Here is a 17,918-nt window from a genome sequence, read left to right on the forward strand (position 1 = left end):
GAGGACGAAAATTTTTATTGTTGATGTTAAGGAGAGAAGGTTTTTTTTTTTTTGAGAAAATGAATACGGGAACGAATAAAAATAAAAATCTGAAAAATTGAAAATGTTCGATATTAACGCGTACAAGATGTTATATATTTATACGTAGAATTATTATGTAAAAACCCGATTATTGTTGTTTATGAGCTGTCGATTAATAATGTCGAGCGATTATTTCATACCAGTCTCGTCCCTCTCTAATTTTTAAACGAGCCAATATATTTCACACTCGTACACCGGTTACTTTGATCGATGAGATATTTAATTACTACGGATTATTCAGCGAATTTTGCCGTATTAAATTCCATTTAAGCACGGTTAAAGAAGTGACATGCAGCGATTCAAATTAAATTTAATTACTCTCTTGTCATTCCCTTGTATTCTTTAATTAAAATCCGTATATCTCTTAGAATTGGTAGGGCAAGTGGAGGTTGAGAAGGTTTAATTAATTTTTATTAAATTTATTATTAAGGTTAAGGTTAAGTATCTGCAAATATTTCCGAATCATTAAACGAAATCGTTCAATTTTCAAGAGATGAGGAAATAAAAAAAATTAATTAAACGAAAGTATCTTACCCGAATTAACGATGATGCAATAATGACAGTTGGGAAGAATGAAAGGGAAATATAAATAAGAGAAAGAGAGGGAGAATTCTTGACAAATATCCTATGGAAATGAACGAGATAATATTCTACTTTCGAACTTAATGATCTGTCGAAGCGTGGCAAATGAGAGGGAAATGCTTGCCCGATTTTCTCGAGATAAACACAGCAGGCAGAAATAAACGGATGAAAATCGTATAAAACCTTTTCACCCTGTTACAAACAACAACAATAAAGTTAGCAAAATTTAGTTAGACGCAAATCTGTGAAAGTGGAAAAAAAAGATAAAAAAAGGATACGAAGACTTTTTTTTTTTCGATCTTCTTTCATTCGTTTCATTTTCAACCTTTTACCACTTTTCTCGATTATCCTTTAAACGGAATAATTGTTACATAACGTTTCACATTATGCAAAGGAGTTTAACTGCTCGATTTTTCACTTTTCTCTTTTCCCTCTTTTACCCCTCTTGAATCATCCATGTTCACGCACGTTCGATGGTTAATTGAACGAGAAAAATATAATTAATCGAACGAATAAGGAGAAAGAAAGGGGAGGAAGAGCGAATGCACGCGTTTATTTCATCAAATGCTTCTTTCACTCCCGTCATGTTTTTTTCTTTCTTTTTTTTTTTTTGTTTTGCATCTACACCGTCGATCATTTTTTTCCCCTCTCGTTTTTCATATTTTCATTCGATATTTATCACGTTTGATCGAGCGAGTAGAGAAAAAAAAAGGGGGGAAAAAATATAATATAATTCGATTCTTGTTTTTGATATCGGATAATAACCGATGATTTAAAATAAGATAGATCTCTTCATTTTTTCAAGATAATTCTATATTCATTCTTGACAAACGTATTATCGTTTAATACACGTCGAATTGAATTACGTATGTACGGAAGAAAAAAATATAGAAATCGTTCAAACAACGTCCCTTCTTCGATATCAACTCGATATCATTTAAAGGCGATAAAAAAAATTTTCCAGAAAAGCTTTAAAGGAGGTTACGAGGTAACGATCACTTCTTTTTAAAAACTGTATTTTCCCGCCATTTTTCACGAAACGACTCGCGTGACCTAAGAAATCAACGAATAAGTCGTTCATCATCGTTTTTCGCATCGTCAACTTCGGGGAAAAATTAGAAATAACTGTAATCAGCGGTGTAAAATGGTCGCATTTATCGATCGAGGTTCGTCGTATAGGATGATTTACGATACGATTCACCGCTCGGATATCTTTTTACTAGCTAACCTAAATCATTATAATCACAACTTTTCAATCTTTTCGATTTTAATCTTCGATCACCTTTCCTCCTATAGGAACTTCATTTTTTCCTATATATGAACAGGCGCACACGAATATTCTCGCTCCGGGTTTGAGAAACAACTTGCATATCCTATCCAGTTCTTCGCGTTACCTCTTCGCTTGCCGAAGCGTAGTCCTTCCTTTCTCTTCTTTTTTCTTTTTCTCTCTCTCTCTTTGGAATTAATAATTAACGATCCATTACGATTTGTAATCACATCGGTAACAAATGATCGTGGAATATAATTGATCGACGATCTAATCGTTATAAATAACGAACAAAAGTATTAATAGAACAAAAGTTTTCTAATCTTACCTGTAATAAATCGATCGTTCGTAATACCGTTATAAAAGAAATTTTAAAATAGAAATTTTCACGGTTGGACAAGTTGAATTCACTTCGAAAGTGGCGGAGTTTATTAAAATCAACTCGATCGAAATCGATTTCTTCCATCTTTGAAGTAATCAACGAGCTGGAACTCCCTTCCAATCTCCCTAAAAAAAAAAAAGAAAAGTAAAAAAAGAAGCAAGGGATGAGATCGATAAGAAACGAGAATCGCAACGAGACAGATGAGAGAGATGCATCTGATATACGTTTTCTTCCTCGTCTTGATGAAACCTTGCTCTTCGACGAGGCACTCCTGGTTCCACGATAAATTCAAGAATATCGAGAATAACCACTTATCCGGGCGAAAGATCGACAATCTCGGGCTGGTGTTGAATTTTATTCGCCAATCCCCCGAGTTCCAACCCCTCACCATCTCCGTCATATTGACGAAATTTCAATCGGCCCCCACCGAAGCTGTTCTCCGATATATCAGAGAGAATTCGATCCAGACGTATAAAGTGAGCACCACGGGAGAGCCTGTTAAATCCTGTTGTTGGAAGAACAACGAACTGGAAGGAATCACTTGGTTATTCACGATCGACCATTTCGACGTCATCCTCGTTTATCGGGAATGGCACGTTTGGAACGCGAATAATCAATACTTGATCGTGTTCACGGGGAGATCACCGGTAGGGATCGTACTCTGGAGGGATATTTTCGAAACGTTGTGGAGGCGGTATCACGCTTACAGAGTGATAGTCGTCTCGGCCGATGACGATTTTCGTTGCATGCTCAGGTATAAACCTTTCGAGAGGTACGAGGACGGGTACGGTGTCGTGTACAAAACGTGTTTGGGTGAAGGTTCGAGGGTTCAAGGGGGAAGGTTCAACAACGAGTCGCGATCTAGCTCGCGAAACGGAGGAGAATCGGAGGGTTGGGGTGAGATTCTGGAAGCTGGGCAAGGAGGGGGTGCTGCGAGGAGGGTGCTGTTCGAAAATTTTCAAAATTTGAATAATTATCCCGTGAACGTGTCGGTGTTCGAATCTATACTTATGAAAATTTCGTACGATCGCCGGAACAGATTGAAACTGGATAAAATAGACGCGAAAGCGTTATTCGTTCTCGAGAAGGCTATGCGCGCTAGCTTCAACATCAAAGCGGTGAGGAAGAGAAATATCAAACGAGATCCATTCTCGTTCCTGATCAAGGACATAGAGGGTGGTATAACCGACATGTGCATCACGGGATTTTTCGTCAAGACTTACGACCGTTTTCAAAAGTTTCAATTCACACCCTCGATGTACGAGGACAAGATATGCTTCGTGATGACCAATTACGGCTTCATACCCAACATGTACGTGTTCTTCTTCCCTTTTCGAGCCCACTTGTGGCTCGTATTGATAATGTACAACGTCTTGATCACGTTGTTATGGAGGCTTGTAAGGTATCTAAGCTCGTCGTTTCGACGTCGGCCGCCAACTTTCTCGAATAATCATCGAGGTACGAGGATTATCGAGAAAAGAACGAAGATTCCACATGTTCGAGGGGAATCCGTTTGGGATTCCGTCGGGGGGAAGCCACCGGAAATTCCTCGGATAGTGGAAAAATTCTTCGCTTTCTTCGAGTACCTTTGCTATCCTATACGGGACAGTGAATACACGGCCGAAAGAGCTCTGTTGACCGGCATACTTTTCTTCAATCTCATTATAAGCGGTTTGTATCAAAGTTTTCTCGTTTCAAGCTTGAACAAACCTTTCCATTATTATCAGTATCGCACGGTGGACGAGGTGGTGAGATCCGGGAAGACGATGATCACCAAATACGAGAACTTGAAGCAAGCGTTCGTTGGCTCTGACCTGTGGGAGAAAATTCAAGTGATCGAGTTTCAACGATCGACGAAAAATATCGTGTTGGCCGAGGATAAGATCTCGATGACCAGATTGTACAATATGCAATTATTACCTCACAGATACTACAACGATCGTGAAAAATCTTCGTTGTACATGGTGGACGAGTGCGCGATGACTTATAGAATTTCTTACATTTTGAAATTGCATTCACCGTACGCAGAAAGGGTTAATTTCGTGTTGTTGAGAATGGCGGAGGCAGGGCTGCCCGAACACTGGATAGACGAGATGAAGTACTTCGTTACGTTATATAACAAAGGAGGGACGGAAGATTTCGTGAAAATACACAAGTTGTCCCTCGGCTATTACGTCTTGGCTTTTTTATTGTTGTTCATCGGTCTGCTTTTGTCCACCTTGATATTCTTTTGCGAATTACAAGCCGCGAAACGGAATAGAAAGAGACGTTAGAAATGTTTAAAATGGAAAGATCGATCGATTTATATTTTTCTTTCTTTCTTTCTTTCTTTCTCTTTTTTTAGCGGGAAATTTAAATTGATGAATTTAAATCACTGGCAATTTTAAACGCGTTGTGCAATAAAGAAGTTTTATCGTTGTAACGTTTCTTGGAAATTTTTCCACGCGAATTTATTCGAACTTTGTTCCCAAGTTTTAATTTTTTCTCATGGACGACGAGAGAAAGAATTTTTTAATATTCTTTTCGTCCCCTTTCGTTTGTTTTTCCTTAACACGCCTCTTTGGTTTATTTCAACTGAAAATCGTTAAATCGGAATATCTGAGAGCGGGGCAGCTGGTTATCATCTGCCGAATCAACGATGATTAGTTATTTTCACTTGAATCCTTTTCCTTGCCGTTGAAACACGCGCGGCCTTATTTATTATTAAATTCAATTCGTCCACTTGACACGATACGAAAAAAAAAAAGAGGAGCTTTGTTTGATGTTTGATTTAAAAAAAAAAATTCATACGTTTTTCATTATTAATGAAGAAACAAGAAAAAATAATTAAATAAAAAAAAATTACTACGTTGATTTATTTTAATCGAAAACGATTTGAATAACAATAAAATTATTAATTACTTATTCATCTTGTGAAGGTTGATTAATTATTAAACCACAATTTTATAATAAATTTGATAAATTATTAATGCGAGATAATTAATGATGTACATTAAAAACAAATCGATATTTGGATGTAAAGAATAAATTATAAATCAAACTATTTTGAATTTCGATAAAATTACCTAAACAGGACTTGTACCTCGAATTAATATTCAAAGCACGTATTTCATTTCTTCGAAGAAGATGCTTCACCAAATGCGATTAAGTTGTACCTGTTTGTGTTACGAAAGTATTTGTTTTTTTCGTGGAAACGATTGAATCTTATCACAAATCAACTTAACAATAAGACAAGAAATGTATTTCTCTTGAAAAAAATATTTCTTTTCAAAAAATCCGCGCAATAATTATGTTAAATTCTGTTTTTCCATAACAATAATAATTTTTCTTCTTCTTCTTTGTAAATAAATTTATAAAAATATCTATCGATTTGAATGATTAAAAATTATATAAATCTCATTATTTATTTTTCGAATAGAATCTCCAATTTTTAGTTCTTTTTTAATTCGTGTAAAAATACAATTGAAATTACACACAGGTGGAATTTTGAAAATACTTTCTTCCTTCCTTTTCCTTCAGAGTTGGTTGGTAAATGAGAAAATTTATATTACGGAGAATAATTATTAATATTAGCGGTGAAAGACAGAAGAAAGAATAATCATCTGAAATTATTCTTAACGGAAATTTTAAACAATAGAAAAACTTTTGAAAATTTTCTCTTGATTTCCTTTCTTTTCTACATACTATATTATACGTCGAATAATTGATCATATTGCTAAAGATATTTTTATTATAAAATTAAATCGTGCGTAATTTTGAAGATAAATTAATCATTCAATATTAATATACTTGCAGAAACTTTTATCTAAACATTTAAAAGTTCTACATGTTTAATAATAATAACGTGTATGAAACTTTTATACAGACATTATATACAACAAATGGAAAAATATATATTTATAATAGAGAAAAAGTATCGATATTTGATATACTTTATGTAAAAATAAAAATACAAAATTAATTTCAATAGAAAAATTTAAATATTTAAATTTTTATTAAATTCTAAAGATTTGTATCGGAAATAGAAAGCGTTCTACGATTTTTAATATAGTTTTATATCGTCCTACGGTTGAGGGTATAACGTAATAAAAATTCCTGTCACTACAAAACGAATGAAACGTCAAATATTAAGAGTATCGCAGAACGAATGATTATTCTTTTGTGCAAATTATCTGCTATTATATCAAACAGTGATTCTGTCTTTGGAGAAACGAATGTTGTCCTTTGAGTAGTGTCAAGCGGATATACGTGATTATATTTGTGACGTTTCAATAAATTTTAGATATAATGCTTTGAGAATTACGAAATTACGGTGAGACCGCATTCCGTCCAAGATAGATCAGATGAAATTGCTATTCAATCCTAGCGATGTGGACATTATGTTAATGAAAATTTTCCATTATGATCGTGAAATTATGATCGTCCTTTGCAAGAACGAAATTCTTCTCTTTATCGTCCGATCGTCTGTGTAATGTGTCTTGACAACGATTATATCGATTATAAAAGTTAGAATTTTCCACATTATACGTATAATCTAATGTATCACTATAAAAAAAATCACAAAATTTAGGGAGAAAAAAATGAAGAATAAAAAAAAAAATTATTTTCGGTTCTACTTTTTATTGACAAACGACGAAAATATCCGATGGGCATCAGCAAACCTCTCTACGCGAACGAATCAAGAGTAACTCAAATAACAAGGAGCACAGTGATCTTCAAACGCAACGATATTTATCGTCTTCTAAATTTAATCAACTAGATACGAGGTATTAACACATGCATACATAACAATATTGAAATAATATTTATAATACTTTGCCTATTTACTGTCCATCCTATAAAATATAAAACCGTGAAATATATCTATATTATCAATTCTTTGTATTATAATAACAAATCGATTATAAAATTACAAAAAAAAATCACGAATAACACTTCAAACATTTATATAAAAAACAGAAAAAGAAACTGAAAATTTGTCGATCAAAATCTATTCGAGAAACAGTGGAAACCATACCATTGAAATTGCTTTTTGTTTCATCCCGATATCTCGATTGATTGCCGAGATATAAGGATTTATAATTTCTACAGCGCTTGAGACGGTGCAGAAATTATGAATGGGCCCGCGATCCAATGACCTATATTTTTTCCTCGAATTACGTACTACGTTCGTAAGGTATCTAAGAAACGCGTCTGTCGCTTGTCTGCAATTTGGGACAGGTCAGTTAGACGAGGCGCGAGCGAGAGATCCGAGTAAGCGACAAGGACGGAGATGGTAAATGGTTAAAAATTACCCTTCTCTTTACACGACGATATCTCGAGAACCGGAAGTCGTATCGGGATAAACGAAAAAGCATTTTAAAGGGCAAGGTTCCGCGCTTCTGATGAGCTTTCATTCGTTGACCGGAAGTGACTATCTTCGGAGTTATAACGGTTTAAAGTTTTCCTAATTTTAATCGAGGTTTAAACGAGTTTTCAGATTAAAACATTTAAATTATGCGATTTAGATACGTTTATCTTTGAAAAAAATATTATTTATAAGGATATAATCATTTTTTGCAACCTTTTTTTCTATAATTTATATAGGAAATAAGTTGGTGAATTTGAGGATCACTGATATGTCCTACGTTCGTTCATTCGTGTCAGAGATTTGTTCGTGTCCAGGAGTATTTTCGTCGATTTTCAATTGTCAATAAAAAATAAAATTGAAAATTCAACTTTTTTTCTATCGTTGAATCTTACTTTGAAGAATAATATCATATATTTGAAGAATCACGTCCCAAGTTTTTGAACATATGTAACCAAACACTCTGTGTATTGGGTTATTGTATGGAAAAAAATCGATATACCGTACATGGACCTTGTCGACTGAGATTTGCGATGCGCACACAATGGACATGTTAAACATGCTCCATTCTTTTTCAAAATCTCGAGAGATAAAATCAGACAAAACGATCCATCGTTCCATAACGAACTCTAATACGGTTTTAATATATCGTGAAAAATATTCTCCAAAAAACAGCATCTTTTTGCTATTCATATCGTTCTTACATGTACATGTACACACAAGAAATTTTCTTCTATTCCTTTTTCATTGAAAAATTGTGCAAAGAAAAAACGGATCGCAGAGAAAGGTCGATGGCGTTGAAATCGATTGCGTTTAGTTTTTAACGATCTGAAAGTGCTCGTGAATATTTATAGCGAGAGAAAAAAAAAATTATATTTTTATCCATCAAAGTGTAAAAACTGTTACTATAAAATTCGAAAAATTAAAAATCTAAAAAAAGTTTAAAAGTTGAATCTAAGTGTATTAAGAGTGTATACGAAGTTAACTATTAATTAATCCGGGTAAGTAGTAATTTTAACTTTTAGATAGGATTTACGTTTCTTTCTTATTCCTTTATTTAGACAAAATTATATAAAACTTAACATATTATTATTACTTCGAATGAATTTCTTCTCTCTTTCTCTTATTCGATGGAATAATTTTCAGGAATCGTCATTCAAATTAACTTTTGAATAGAATAATTTTTAACTTTATCTGTAATTCTTAAATAAAAATTCTTCGCGTGTCAAGATAATAAAAGAAAAAAAAAAAGTATCATTAAAAAATGATATTACGTTGGCAAAAGATGCAAAGCCTATTAAATTTAGCATGGAACAAGAATGATTTAAGTTTAATTTTCTGGAAAAGATATTTCCACAGGGGATGTATAAATATGTATTATCGTGAAAATCCACGTAGAATGAGATGACCAGTCGATTCGTAATTCTCGGAACGATTTTCTACTTTTATAATGAATGAATGCGATCGGAGAATTTCTTTTGGATTTTGTTAAATTCAGAATAAATCTTGTTTACAGAAATTTAAAAAATTAATTACAATTACACGTTGCCAAAGAAAAATGTTTCTCTCTATAAATTGATCGAATCATTATGTGAATTCATTATTTAATTTATTTTAATCAAAATTTTCACCATGTGTAAATATAACAAAATTTCGTTCAATTATACTCGCATAATAAATATTATTATATATAAAAATCGAATTAAGATGAATATCATTTTTGATATTATAATTTTTATATTCCTAAAATATACGTTTTAAGATTATTGAAAAATGAAAATCATAAAAATTGTTCGTCAAAAGCTATATTATCGAGAACAATTTCGTTTCTTATCTATATATTTTCTTTCTAAAAGACAAGAAAATATGAAATGAATTTTTTTTTTAAATTTTCACATCCCATTTACTTTGCTTCACCCTTTGGTGGTGAAAGGGAAAAGGAATGACACGTTGGAGACACAATGATTTCCACTTCAGTTATCGCTTTTTACATTCGTTTCGAACATCCCTTTGAGCAAACGGGCTTAACCAACGTCAAACGTTGTTTTGCCGATATTCGTAGATGAATACGATTACGCTGGTGGCCAGTCCAAGGTACAATATCCCGAAAGGGATAAACAAATGTCGAATCGTGATCTTTCGATGTATCGACGAGTCATCGAGCGTCATCATCTCTTTCCGTTTCAACGATTGGTACATGGCTTGATACCAAATCTTATAGAAACCACCATTGTTCAACCTGAGAAGAATGGTGTTTATACGTCTTCCGAAAGGTGATCCTGAAATTGCATTTTCCGATTCAACACTTGAAGAATATTTTTATTTACGAATTTTGCAAGAGTAGCAACAAATAATGAAAGGAATATATATAAGGAAAATAATTTTAGACACTTTATCGATTAAATTCTGAAGGCGAAAAAATGTTCGATATTTTATAAAGAAAATACCTAGTTGGATTCTGTGCATTTTTAAGGATTTGACGAAATACGTGTAGATGCAATAGAATGTGATGAAACGAGGATTCGAACTAAGAATGGTTAAAAAGAAAGTAGAACAAAACAATTATACATAGTCAAGTAAATTATGAGGTTGTCAGTGGAGAAGTAAAATAAGTTAGTCGTGTTTACTTGACTAGTAGGTTGAGACAATTATGGCTGGAATAAAATGATAAAACAATGATAATCAAATGATCGAGTAAAATAAAGTTATGAGTAATTTCATTACCTTTCTTCATCACATTGGCTATGATGTAATCCTTTGGACACTCTTTGACGACGTGCAACGTTTTCCTCTGGTATTCGTCGTATTTCAACGGGAGGGTTGCGATTCGGTGAAGATAGCCAGCATCCCTCACCTCGAACAACCTTCTATGAACTTCCGATCTGTTCGCGTATTCCAATCTCTCGTGAAGCCGTTTAATCAACGGTGATGTTACATCGGTGAACGCGTCGCTTATGACATCTTTGGCGTCGGTTAAAATCGTGATCCCTACGAATAAATTAAATTAGAAGGAATAAAAATTCCACGCACAATGGGGATAAAAAAAAGAAAAGAAAGAAAAGTAATCGAGACGTGAAGTAAGAACCGCTTTTCTCCAATTGTTCCAACGTGTTAATGTCTTCGTAGTACATTCGTTTGCTGAAACTGGAGGCAAGTTGAGATGTGATTATTCCATTGAGGATCAAACTGAGAAGTAGACTGCATAACAGCAACAATCTCTCCGGGAACCATGGTTGACCCAATTTAAAGGGTTGCATAAGCTGAAATACCACCTTCATTAAATACCGTGCCAGAGTTATCAGAAGGGACAAAGAGGCTCGATCGAATCGTTTCGAGTCGTTTTTCTTCGTATTGGATGCCATCCGTCCGACGTTTTCTGATCCATCGAACAGGAAAAAGTTGTTAGCAAAACGAGGATATTTTCTGGAATAAAAATCATTCTTGTATTCGTTGTGCAAAGATTCGCGTAATAAGATTTGCGAAAATGTGTGAAGAGAAGAAGAAAGGTAAAAATAAACAACTTTTTTTATTACAAACATTTAGTGAAAATTTTATCGAAAACAGGATAGAGTTAAAATATTTAAAGAACTTTGTTTCTTAAACAGATATCGCAAGTTGAATAAAATTAAATATTTTTCGTCAAATATCAGGGTTTAATAAGAAAATTCTCGAATTTTAAATATTCAAATTTCCACGATAAAAGCTCAACCCATTTTCTATTCGTATTAATTCCATCGTATATTTCTCTTCTACATACTTTGTGTAAATCCATATTTTTATTCAAACAATGGCTCGCTGTTACGCAAATAAAATATTCCTCCTTCTCCTCTCAAAACTCGACTCGATAATCCGTCATGATTTTTTTTTTTCTTTCGCTCTGATGAAATCTTTCAAAGGCGAAAGGTATTATATCATACGATATATATATATACATATATATATACCTGGTATTTCCATCGTTCACTCGCTCGTCTTCCTCGTACGATACCCCCTCGCCCGTTTCTCGAACAACGTTGAACACGACACCGTTTCGATCCTCGAGAAAATACGAGTCGGGAATATATTCGCAGCAGAAAAACGCCTGGCCGCTTTTCCTCACAGCCTCGAGCATATTTCGATACTTCTCGATCTTCAAGATGGTGTAAATCATAGCGATGACGAAATGGGCGGCGAACACGAGCAACCATGCCTTCCCCGTGAAGATCTTGACTATCACGAGATAATCGGGGAGGGGTGCAGCTTTCGGTATAAGAACGCACAATTTGTCACTCGTAATTGACGCGGTGAACTCAAGCTGCCTGGTCATATAATCCTTGACGAAGAATTGATTGAACGAGACGTCCGCAAATCCGTATACCAAGTGTCCAATTGTCCCGAAGAACGTGCCGTTCTCCTCCCAACCGAATCTATCCTTCGACTTGATCAGGGAACGCGTCACGTTCATCTTTTTGCAAACCTCTTCCAGATACTTGAAATCCAAACCGAAATATCTCCCCTCCTTGAAAGAGATCGTGCTCGTCTCGAAGATGGATATTTTCAACGGGTATCGTTCGAAGTCGATCCTCTCCTCCTCGAAGAGATCGGACACGTCGGTGATGTTCGACCCGTCGATCGATAGAAAACCATCCTCCTCGCTCGATTTATTGCAATACCGGTTGCAACCTTCGTCATACCTGGCGCGAAGCCTGTTGTGATCGAAAGGATCGTATCGGATCACTTTATCACCGGTGAACAGAAGCAGTTTGTGCACCTTCCTCACCCTCCAAAGCCTCTCGAACGCCCACTGGCAGAATCGTTCCTGCTCGAACGAGCTGATGGACGACCGCCCTTGCTCGCGAAGTATGTAGAAATTCTCCGGATGCCAGAACGAGATCAAATGGGGCGAGCTGAGGATATCTTTGAGATGGTCCACGGAGGAGAATAAGAGCAACACGCAATTTTCACTCTCTATCGTTCGATAATCGCGCCTTCTGTCCTTGTTTCTAAGAGATATTAGATGTTTCAAAGTAACCAGTTTGGTGGACACGTTTAAATCGATCAGCATTTCAGAGGGGATGTCGAAGGGGGGCCGTTGGAAGTCGTAATCGTCGAACACCACGGTCAGCATCTTCGTGTGACTGGTCCTGGCCCATTTTTCCAGGAAAGGGTATAGGTTGGAATAGCTGTCCGATTCGTCAGACTTGGATAATTTGCAGGCGACGCGAAAAAGGATGGTTAGAGGGAGCAGCGTCGTGAGAAGTAGCTTGGACATTGCTTTGAAAGAATCGTGTCGACCCACGAGTCACGTCCTGCGAACAGAATTGGATTTATTCGTGATAGGAGGGCTCGAAAGAATCTCGAAAGTTTTCGATTCTTTGATAGGTGGAGATTCGATTTATTGTCGTATCGTATATTCTTATTGTTTCTTATTTTGTTATGTATGGTTGTTGTGCGATACGGATGAAAGAATTTTATGGAATAAACAAATAATAGTGCTCGTTTACTTACATTATATATCTTAGGATATTTTCTTAGTGTGGTTAGTTTTAGTGAGAATGTTAACCTATAAGGTATTACAAGATCAGAGGACAGGATTCATAAAATTTTTCTTGTTAAATTTCATCTACTTACTTTAATTATCGGATTTTTTATTACTTTATGAAAGAGGATTTATTTAAAAATTTTATTAATAATATCGATTCCTTGTTTTAAACAAGTACAATTATTTTAAATCGCATTTATTATGTTCGAAATAAATTTTGTTCCACTCGATATTTTAAATTAAAAAATTAGATTATTAAAGTTTCCCTTTAGTTTTAAATTATCGAAGAATTCTCGAATTTTTGAGGGATCGACTTGGTTTGATTGACTTTCAAAGTAACACAGGATTCGACAGGGTCGTGTCAAAAAATCTGGCGCGTCGAAATGTCGAATCCAGGACTAGGAGGAGTGACAAAAGCCAATTCAACAAGGTTTGAAATTCCTGGAGACCAAGTTAATTCTCTCGATCCAATAAATTAGATACGATTACGAATTCCAAATTAGTTTGCCGAGTTGGCAACTTTAACAGTAAGCGACTTTTCTTCTTTTCGTTCAACGAAAAATCGTTAATTGAAAAATCCGCTTTTCACGCATTCCAGTTTGTATTTGGTCTATTTTTTTTTTTTTGGTTCAACATCTTCACACAAATGCAGACGAATGAAACTGGAAAAATTGAACTATATATTTTCGTTCTTATTTTAAACTTATTTCTTTTACCTTTTAATTTATTTTATCGATATTTGTTCGATTCCTTTGATTATTCAAAGATTTACTATTGTACTTCAAATTTGAACGAAATGTTTTGTCATAATTTTGTCGGAATTAACCGATAATCGTTTTAATATTCTTTCTAAGGCGATGATCTCCTTTCCACAAATTTGCCCAATTTGTTTAGAATTAATTAGAACAGGAACTAAGATGGATTTTACTTAAGATGGATTACTTTAGAAAAGGAAATCGTATTTCTAAAAAGATCTCATTTAACGTTATAATTTCTCCATAGGATTTACATAATTTTTATCCTTTCCTGTTAAATATTCTTCCAATATCGTTTTAATCAAAGTTGGAAGAAAAAAAATTTTTTTTTTTTCTTCAAGAGATTTATTTGCAAACGATAAACATCGAGACGAAGACTCGGTAAAGAATAAAAGTTGTAATTTACTTATGATTGCGATAAAACTTTTGTTTTATTCAACGAACGGGATTGAGATGACGCAACAAAGGACGAATAATAAAACTTGTAATTACTTTCGAAGTAAAAAATTATTTCTAGTTTTCTGTTCTCTTTGTTGTTGAGAAAAAAAAATTTTTTTTTTTTTACAACTTACTCGCCAACAGTAAGGATTACAGTAGACTTTTCACTAAGAGGTGAAAAAGGTGAAAGCTTGTTAATCGTAACTTCGATAAGTATATTACTTAGGAGATCGGTGTCCTCCTCTCCCTAGACGTAACTTCCAAGGTTTTATGCTGGAAAATTAGCTCTCAGTCGAGAACTTATGGGGACGAAGATTGATGCAAAGTCCTTTAAGAAATATGGAAGGTACGAATGCCATTACATTTCGGCTTCTGAAAAAAAAAAAAAGTGTTATTTTCAATCCTGAAAGATTGATCAATCGTCAAAGTGAAATACAGGTCCGGTGTCGGTTTAACCTATTTCCTTGTTCCACCAGATTTATCTCTTGCACGATAGAGAGGAAAATTTTAAGTAAAATCCAATTTTGCGATAAAAAGAAACAGCGTAGGTACTAAATGTAACAATAAAACGAAAATACCACTAATAAAAGGGAGATAGGAAGAGCAGTACCCGCAATAGGGACGTAATAAAAAGTAAGTATCTTGTTGGAACAGAGAAGATAACCAGAGACGATTTCTTTCTATTTCGTTCTGTTGATAATTCGTATGCACGATGATACGAATTCCACGGCCCATTTTTCGAAGTAAATTCGATTTTATAAATTTTTGAATTCAATTATAAAGGCATATCTTTTTGCAATATGAAACCAAAGTAAATGAAAAATTTTTACAATCTTCTCATAACGGTCCATTTTAGATGATTAAAGATATTGAATTAGTTTTTACAATATATTTTCTCTTTTTCATATTCTAATATCATTTTGATTAAAATAATGTATAACTTTGAAACTATAAAAAAAAATTGAAAACTATTTTTATTCATATATAGAGACAAACAAGATGCTTCTTAATTTACATTTAATTGAACATAATGCTACAAGCATAATCTTCAGTTTCCATTGTAATAAATTCTTTTAAATTTTAACGACTTAATTTTAATTTTTCTTTAAGTTAGAAATAATTCTCATACGTATGATGCATTATATATATGTACAAATGTTAGTGCAATCACGAATACATCGTATAATAAATAAGTTTCTCAAGGATGATTAATACAAAATTCAAGAAAGTTTGAATTTTGCTTCTTACTCGAAGAAACTTTATTTCTTCCCTATTTTACAGTATAATTTGTTCACCTTGAAAGTGCATCATATCCTTGGGCAAACGTCGTATACTTTTTATAAGTGAATCAAATACACGTTTCCGCACTTCGTTAACATTAGAATTTATGAAACAGCCAATATCCATGGTGCAATTTTTCACCACGTTGACAGGGTGGGAAAACAGGGTGTTGGAAAGAAAGAACGTTCTTATATTATCTCTCTCGACGTCCTTGTGTGAAAAAACTTCTAAGAAAGAAATACGAACTTTTCTTTTTCGTACAACGACGACGAGAAATAATCCCATTCTCTGATTTTGGAATAAATTTTTTTTTTTTCAACTACTACTAAAATTTATCCTTTACAATCTTTAGAGATCGTAATAATACGCGTGAATCATTAATGTCGTAACATCAATAATTTTAAGTAAAGAGAGAGAATTTGTTCGATAATTATTATTCTATCAAACGAATATTATTAATTGGTCGAAATTCGTATTAAAATTGTTACCAGCATTTATCGAATGAAAATCAATAAATTGAGCGTAAGTAAATGCAATCATCGCTTCGCCAAAATGGATATTCTGAATCAATTTAACTCCTATTTCGTACGAATTTGATCACTTTAAGCGTTTGAATAATTATTTTCGCTTTCTTTAGATCAAATTACGTGTTTGCGTATATATTTTCAAACGAAATATTTAATAATTTAAAATTCAGAATTCATTGGGAAAACGAAGGATGGCCAAGGATACGTGATAAATTGTAATTCCTCGTATGAAATGTAATTTATTTGGATCCTATCAATTTAAAATTCTTCTGTTTCCTCCTCTGTTTACACATCTTCATCATCTCAATCGAGAGCAATGTAATTACTTTCGGAATTCTAGATCAAAGATTTTGAACTACGTGCATGGTAATAATGATAGTACAGAAACTTTGTATTCTTCAAAGAAGCTTTAATGAAGGTGAACCTGATGATATCTAGACGTTCGCTATCAAGAGACGTCGACTTCCATTAATAACACTACGTTGACTTCTATCGATTATTTATAAGAGGAATTTATGCAGATTGGATAAAGACAGGAAATTGTTTCCTTTTAAAATCATACATCGTATAATAGAATATTCTCCAAAGTTTTATAATTTGATAGGATAAAATATATTTTTAGAAAGAATCGGATACAAAATTGGGAAATGAAAATATTAAAAATCTTTTCGTGGGAAATTATATGATATTTATACAAGGTGAAATATTTTCAAAATTGTGTAATTATATCGAAACAATTTTGTACAAAAATTGACCAGTTTCAAGAAGAGCATAACATTCATATAATTCGATTTTTTTTCCAAGTAAAGAACATATAAGAGTTTGTTTCCTTTTCTGAAATTTTTTTCGATGTGATTTATAATTTCGAATCTCAGATAAATCTATGGATTATTACTGTTGGACTTTTTAAATATTTTTTCAATGACTTTAATTTATATATAGTATAAAATATTATAGTAAAAAAAATAATTATGAAGGTTCTTCAAAAACCATTTCTGTTTATTTATGGGCTATAATTTCCAAATTGGGATTAACATAACGTCATAAATATTCGATAAAATAGCGGAACACATTCATCGAATACGATCGACAATATTTCTGGTTTCCAATAACTTTTGAATTTAAAGTTTCACGAGCGTTGAAACGAAAACAATATAGAATCGATATATAAGCGATCAAATACCGGCGATATGTACCTCATGGCAGGAATAATTCCAATCGAATCATTCCAGAAACAATTCGAATGCAAAACGGTATCATTTAGGCGTACCATTAAGGTGGGAAAGTACCATCGGAATTTAATCGAGTTTTCATCGGTCCATGAAATGTTGTTATGATGCTCATAGGGGATTTGAAAAATAATCAGTAAGGCGACGTCCAATTTTGATGATTAATTGCCCGATTATAATTCACAAACAGATTGGCATTAAATATACGTATTAAGAGATTGGAATTCGCGTAAAATAAGCGAAGATAAATTTGGTGAATTTTGTGGCTGTTTATTAGCGAAAAGGAATTCGAAATTGGATCTGTTGAAGAGGATGCCTTTTGAATAATACTTTGTAATATCATGTTCACAGAATGAAGTGAACTTTTAATCCTTTGCACTCGATAGATTATTAAACATTGTTATCAAATTTTTGCACAAATATTATTCGTTTGTAATTATCGAATTTAAAATTAAAGAAACCTTAAAGTTGATTAAACATGATCGTGCAATTTTCCTTTTTTTTTTTT

General features: G+C 33.5%; 2 protein-coding genes and 1 long non-coding RNA gene across 3 annotated transcripts in view; 2 read left to right on the forward strand and 1 right to left on the reverse strand.

Moving 5' to 3' along the window:
• The first annotated feature begins 2,554 nt into the window (after positions 1–2,554).
• On the forward strand, positions 2,555–4,585 carry LOC102673368. The gene has a single exon (XM_006613989.1). The coding sequence runs from the start codon at positions 2,555–2,557 to the stop codon at positions 4,583–4,585; it is 2,031 nt and encodes a 676-aa protein (XP_006614052.1).
• A 4,835-nt stretch (positions 4,586–9,420) lies between these two features.
• Positions 9,421–13,025, reverse strand: LOC102673513. Its single transcript, XM_031509642.1, has 4 exons — positions 11,605–13,025; positions 10,745–11,041; positions 10,384–10,647; positions 9,421–9,938 (listed from the first exon to the last, which is right to left on the reverse strand). The coding sequence occupies exons 1-4, from the start codon at positions 12,908–12,910 to the stop codon at positions 9,694–9,696; spliced, it is 2,112 nt and encodes a 703-aa protein (XP_031365502.1). The 5' UTR covers positions 12,911–13,025; the 3' UTR covers positions 9,421–9,693.
• A 1,881-nt stretch (positions 13,026–14,906) lies between these two features.
• The window catches only part of LOC116185370, a 10,209-nt gene continuing 7,197 nt past the window's right edge, over positions 14,907–17,918 (forward strand). The window contains exon 1 of the long non-coding RNA XR_004150213.1: positions 14,907–14,917. This is a non-coding gene — a long non-coding RNA (uncharacterized LOC116185370). The remainder of the gene's footprint in view (positions 14,918–17,918) is intronic.

This window comes from Apis dorsata, unplaced genomic scaffold (assembly GCF_000469605.1).
Source record: "Apis dorsata unplaced genomic scaffold, Apis dorsata 1.3 scaffold_165, whole genome shotgun sequence".
NCBI lineage: Eukaryota > Metazoa > Arthropoda > Insecta > Hymenoptera > Apidae > Apis > Apis dorsata.

What these genes read in the sequence shown, in the direction of transcription:
- LOC102673368 (XM_006613989.1), top strand. Translation starts at nt 2,555, where the DNA reads ATGAAACCTTGCTCTTCGACGAGGCACTCCTGGTTCCACGATAAATTC.
- LOC102673513 (XM_031509642.1), bottom strand. Translation starts at nt 12,910, where the DNA reads ATGTCCAAGCTACTTCTCACGACGCTGCTCCCTCTAACCATCCTTTTT. An exon ending in AGTGAACGATGGAAATACCA is followed by an intron (nt 11,042 to 11,604) that starts GGTATATATATA and finishes TCCTGTTCGATG; the next exon opens with GATCAGAAAACGTCGGACGG. An exon ending in GGAACAATTGGAGAAAAGCG is followed by an intron (nt 10,648 to 10,744) that starts GTTCTTACTTCA and finishes ATTTATTCGTAG; the next exon opens with GGATCACGATTTTAACCGAC.